The following is a 6,199-nucleotide window of genomic DNA, read 5'->3' on the forward strand; positions in this document are numbered from 1 at the left end:
TGTGGGGAGCAAGCTTTGACCCGTTATTGGAAGTCAGAAGTTCCGCATCCAAACCATTCCAACTTGTGGACGGGCTCATGATCACTGAGGTATGGCAAACGTAAAAGCAAAGAGAAACACGTCCTTCATTACTTTAAAACATGAATGGTCAATTAATCCGCGAAAATGCAAGTTTCTTTCAAGGCAGTCCGCAAAAACCATCAAAGCGGCTTTGGATGAACTGGCTCTCAATGAGGACCGCCACAGGCAAGGAAGACCCAAGTTAACCATTAGGATCTGCTGGCAGAGGATAGTTACTTAGAGTTACACCTCGAGAAATTGCAGCCCCAATAAATTTCCTTCACACAGTTCAATGTAAAACACATTTCAACAATCAAACTGTTTCAGAGGAGAATGCGTGATCAGATGGAATCATCATGGTTTTAATTCTCTGCAAAGAACAAACTATTAATTGGCTCCCGAGTGGCAGCAGCGGCTTAAAAGCACTGCTCTCAGTGCAAAGGCATTCATTAACATCCTGTTTGAATACCAGGCTGTATTCATCCGCGTGATCGGATCCATAGGGCGGTGCACAATTGCCAGCGTTGGCACGGGGTAGGCCGTCATCGTAAATACGATTTTTTCTTACTCTTGCGCTAGTTTAAAATAATAAAGGGTTCAAATTTAAAATAAAAAACTAAAGCAACCAATAAGAGAAGAGACTTGGCTTGGCCAGAAAACATCATGGACATTCAAGACCGTGGAAAATCTGTCTTTGTCTGAATGAGTCAGTGGATTTTCTGGTGTCCAACCGGAGTGGTCTTGGTGAGCACGCAGAGTAGGTGAACGGATGATTCTGCATGTGTGGTTCCACCGTGAAGCATGGAGGAAGGGTGGTGCATGGTGTGGGGGGCTTTTGCTGGTGACACTGACCAGGGACTGTAGTGATGCCTCTTGCACTGAGATGCAGTGCCTTTAGACCGCTGTGCCACTCGGGAGCACATTAATAGTGGTTTCTTTGCAGAAATTCAACCATGAAGTCCTGATTCACGCAGTCTCCTCTGAACAGTTGATGTTGAAATGTGTCTGTTACTTGAACTSTGTGAAGAATTTATTTGGGCTGCAATTTCTGAGGCTGGTAACTCTAATTAACTTATYCTCTGCAGCAGAGGTAACTCTGGGTCTTCCTTTCCTGTGGCGGTCCTCATGAGAGCCAGTTTCATCAAAGCGCTTGATGGTTTTTGCGACTGCACTTGAAAGAAACTTTGACATTTTCCGGATTTATTGACCTTCATGTTTTAAAGTAATGAAGGACTGTCGTTTCTCTTTGCTTATTTGAGCTGTTCTTGCCATAACCTCATGATTCATGAAGCACCTCCCACAAGTTGGATTGGCTTGATGGGAACTTCTGACGTACCAAACGGTCAAGCTGCTCCCACAACAGCTCAATAGGGTTGAGATCCGGTGAATGTGCTGGCCACTCCATTATAGACAGAACACCATCTGACTGCTTCTACCCTAAATAGTTATTGCATAGTTTGGAGCCGTGCTTTGGGTCATTGTCCTGTTGTAGGAGGAAATTGGCTCCAATTAAGCACCATCCACAGGGTATGGCTTGGCGTTGCAAAATGAGGTGATATCCTTCCTTCAAGATCCATTTTACCCTGTACAAATCTCCCACTTTATCGCCACCAAAGCACCCCCAGACCATCACATTTCCTCCACCATGCTTGACAGATGGCGTCATACACGCCATCTTTCTCATTTTTTCTGCGTCTCGCGAATGTTCTTCTTTGTGATCCGAACACCTCAAACTTAGATTCGTCAGTCCATAACAGTTTTTTTCCAATCTTCCTCTGTCCAGTGTCTGAGTTATTTTGCCCATCTTAATCTTTTCTTTTGATTGGCCAGTCTGATATATGGCTTTTTCTTTGCAACTCTGCCTAGAAGGCCAGCATCCCGGAGTCGCCTCTTCACTGAGACTGGTGTTTTGAGGGTACTATTTAATGAAGCTGCHAGTTGAGGACTTGTGAGGCATCTATTTCTCAAACTAGACACTGTAATGTACTTGTCCTCTAGCTCAGTTGTGCACCAGGGTCTCCCACTCCTCTTTCTATTCTGGTTAGAGCCGGTTTGCGCTGTTCTGTGAAGGGAGTAGTACACAGTGTTGTGCGAGATCTTCAGTTTATCAGCAATTTCTCGCATGGAATAGCCTTCATTTCTCTACACCTATCTAATAGTGCATTAGAACAAACAGGACTTATGCTATTAAGCCTATGCTAATGGCATTAGGGGAAGCATCAGACTGAGTTCTTTATTATGAGAGGACTGATCTATACCTAACTAATGGTTGTTACATCCTTGCTGATTGACCGTGATTGTGGGCCTGGGCTGCACACGTTCTGAAGGAGGAAAAAAAGAGAGAACTGAATTGGGATCCCAAGTTATTTCATATACGTGCACTTCTGTGGACAGAAAACCGTGAAAAAGAAAGTGAGAACATTAATTCAAATATTGTGTGTGCACTTAGCGCTCCCTGATGAGCATCGAGGCATCCTGAAACTCCACTTCATACAAAGAGCAACCTGGAAGTTCTTGACAAGAACAGCTACGCTTCCTCTGAATAGCCTGTACAAAACACAACCTATGAAATAACCTTACCAATCCAGCTAAAGCCTGTACAAAACACACCTATCTTAACTACACAATCCTTCTAGATAGGCCTGTACAAAACACACCAGAACTAACCATCCCTTCTTAGATACGGCCTGACAAAATACACCTAGGTAACTACCAATCCTTCCTAGATAGGCCTGTACGCCAAACACACCTTACGGAAAACTACCAATCTTCTAGATTCCTGCTACAATAATTACAGCCTAGTACACTACCAATCCTTCTAGATAGCCCTGTACAAATACACCTAGGTAACTACCAATCCCTTCTACGATAGCGCTGTAAAAAACACACCTAGGTAGACTCACCAATCCATTTCTAGATAGCCTGTACAAAACACACCTAGGTAATTTACCAATCTCTTCTAGATACGGCCTGTACACAAACAATAACACTAAGGTAACTAACCCAATCCTTCTAACTAGCCGTCAAAACACACCTAGGTAACTACCAACTTCTAGAAGCCCTTACCAACAAACACACCTACAACTTTATAATAAAAGGTATCTTCGTCCAAACACCCTAAGAGAGAGCCTGTTAGGTTACCTTTCTATATAAGCCGTATGGTTACTTTTTCTAGTAGCTATCCTGTCAACGCATTGGGATGAACACCCTTATATTTAAGCTTAACCAGGTAGGGTTACCTTTATATAACCTGACATTAATGCGGTTACCACTTTATATAATCCTAAGGGGTTTCTCTTATAGTATTAATAAATTCCCTCTGTATGCCGCGTAAACGCTTAGTATAAGCCTTCAGGTACCTATAAGTCCTACAGTGTAAACTTACTACCTGTTATAATCCTGTATGGTACCTTTAGTAAGACTTACTACAGTACAAACCTGGTGATATCAAGAGTCCTTAGGTCAGCGATTAAGTCCTGTATTTTACCTATATAAGTCCTGTGGTGGCGTGAGTCGAGGTGGCGAAACGGACGTGCAACGACCACCGCGAGAGAACTACCGACGCTTTCAGTACTATAGTTTTCTTAGGTACCAAAGACCGTTTATCAGGAGCTGCGCACAGCATGTTCGTAGGACAGATCCGCTCAAAGAGCCGTATTCCTAAGATTACAAATAGTATGGATATATTCTCATCCTGCCGTTCCCGACAGGAAACACTGACACGCTGTAAGCTCGCCACTTTACACGCAGAAAGAACGTGGGCTCTACAATGCCCCGAGTGAATTGTAGAAGCATCTCGCAGAACTAAAGACAACACAGAAATCATCTCTCTAGCATAACCACCAGAAGGCCTGAATGACCACACTTGCATCACACGTGTATATACTGACTCTTAATAGAGGAATAGACTGAACTGGTACAAATCCTGTTACACACATAGCTCCAGCTATTCACGGAACGTGTGAATTGATAATTTGCAGCAGACCGACCTACAATCAGTCTCTGACCCCGGTAAAAAAAACACAAAGTAGTCGAGGTTAGTGACAGGATCAGTGAGACTCGACCTACATCTTACGGGAAAATCCGCCGGGAAACCCGACAGCCACAGTCTTCAGATGTCCCGCTACCAAGTAACTACTCTCTCCCCCGTCGTTCAGTAAACTAAAACTCATGCTAACTAGATCTGTACTACATCATCTGCTGTTAACTAGTCAGAATTATATAGTTATTACACACTCAAACACATACACGGATATCTACCATGTACACTCGTTATTGGCATCTTGTTCTCAATTACTGTACTCTACTATATACGACACGAGACCAATCACATACGTGATTCTTCTTCTCAGACTCACCACGCTATAGCACAATATCTCAGTACCGAGATATCGAGCTCCTGCTGGGTTCAATGGAGAGATGTCACTCACCTTTATTTTCATGAATACCTTAATAGGAGCACCGAGCTGCAAAAATGGGCACTATATCTAAACGGACTGGAAAAATGATTATGAAGAATAATAATGGAGTACTCATCACGAAATTACGAGTATACACTTAGAGCCAATATATCGTTTTCTCGATACGATATTTCACCATTAAGAAACACGGAAAGGATAGAGGTGTTAGTAGATCTGAAGCTTGCCTTGCCTGCCTTGCCTGGTCGAAAAAGTCTCTCGCCGCCCTAGCTTCGCTCGAAAAGCTCTTTCCGCGAGCCCTGCGAAAATGTTGTTCTAGCCTATTTAGCCTCAAGCCTATCGTTCCTGGTCTCTGAACATGCTTCCCTGCCTCGCGACTGGAACAGGCTGCACATACTTGCTCCTATGGTGCTCTCTTGTCCTCAAAATGTTTGCCATGATATTAACAGCTTCAGTTGAGCGTCTCCAACTCCTGACTTGCTTGGCTCCCCATGCCTGACCTTAAGATAGCAACCCAGGAGAGAGAAGGTTGAAGGCACAGATGGCCTTGTCGCCTCCCACAGTCTTTTCATTCAACTCCTACGCTACATGTATACTGTCCGGAAGCCGGGGCGCGCTTAAAGTAACAACTCTTTCTCCCCCGTCCAAAACCCAATGGCCTATCCCTCTAGGTGAGAGCCTTATCGAAGGTCCCCTCTGTTGACCCCACAACCCAAGTACGCCCTCTGACCTCCACCTCTCATAACACTCTCTTTAGCCGGACTCACCAGCCACAAGAACCCTACTGATGCGACCACCCACACCCTTCTGTCCCGACCCACCATACCCCTCTGGCATCCTGATAACGAGAAACACATAACGCCTTTCTGTCCTGACCACTCCATACTTCTGACACTGACACCCCCTTACTCACGCCCCTCTCGGTCTTGCATTATCGGCGACTCCAACCCTTCTGCCTGACCACATCCCTAACCGAATCTGTCCCGGACCACTTCCAACCAAATAAACCCTATTTCTGCTACACTAGACTCTCACGTCCCAATTTACCACTCTAAATGAATAACAACTAACCGACTACATAAACCACAGATCTTCTCACCATGATCACTCCATACCCGTCCAATGGATCCGACCACTCTATACCTTCTGCCTGACCACTCACCGAACGTTACCCTTCTCCCCACGTAACCAAATCCACATATCCACTCCTCTGTTCGACCACTCTATCTCTCTCCTCTTCACCTCTTTGACCTCCTGCCCATCGTCGATGTTCCGTTAGAGATAGTGAGAGTCGGTCAGGACCAAGCGTATGGAGCTGCCGGCCAATAATGTATGGACATGAGCCCTTACCATTACAACTAAGAGGACTGTCCGTCCAGAGAAGGATATGACTGGCCCATCAGGCTACCCAAAACGCGTTAATGCAGTCGCAGCACCAGAGGGAGGACTGCCCAGCACCCGAAAGGTATGGAGTGTACTAGAGCACCAGAGCATTAGGAGTGGCAGGACCAGAAAGGGTATGGATACAGACCAGAGGACTTGGACTCTGGACAGCCAGAAGCGGATGAGCCAGGACATAAGGTATGCATGGCGAGGACCAGAGGGTATGACATCGGTCAGGACCAACGCGATATGAAGGTGAGAGTGTCCAGACCCAAGAGGCGTATGATGTTCCGCCAGAAGGGTATGGATGTCATTCCAGAGGTAATGAGTGTCCAGGA

General features: G+C 45.3%; 1 protein-coding gene across 1 annotated transcript in view; it reads left to right on the top strand.

Annotated features, from left to right (window-relative positions):
- The first annotated feature begins 5,997 nt into the window (after window positions 1-5,997).
- Window positions 5,998-6,199, top strand: part of LOC112072204 (metalloprotease TIKI1-like) — a 48,743-nt gene continuing 48,541 nt past the window's right edge. Inside the window, exon 1 of the mRNA XM_024139620.2 lies at window positions 5,998-6,059. Within this exon, the coding sequence (XP_023995388.2) occupies window positions 5,998-6,059 (62 nt within the window). The remainder of the gene's footprint in view (window positions 6,060-6,199) is intronic.

The sequence above is a fragment of the Salvelinus sp. IW2-2015 genome, unplaced genomic scaffold, assembly GCF_002910315.2.
Source record: "Salvelinus sp. IW2-2015 unplaced genomic scaffold, ASM291031v2 Un_scaffold1854, whole genome shotgun sequence".
In the NCBI taxonomy this organism is placed as follows: domain Eukaryota; kingdom Metazoa; phylum Chordata; class Actinopteri; order Salmoniformes; family Salmonidae; genus Salvelinus; species Salvelinus sp. IW2-2015.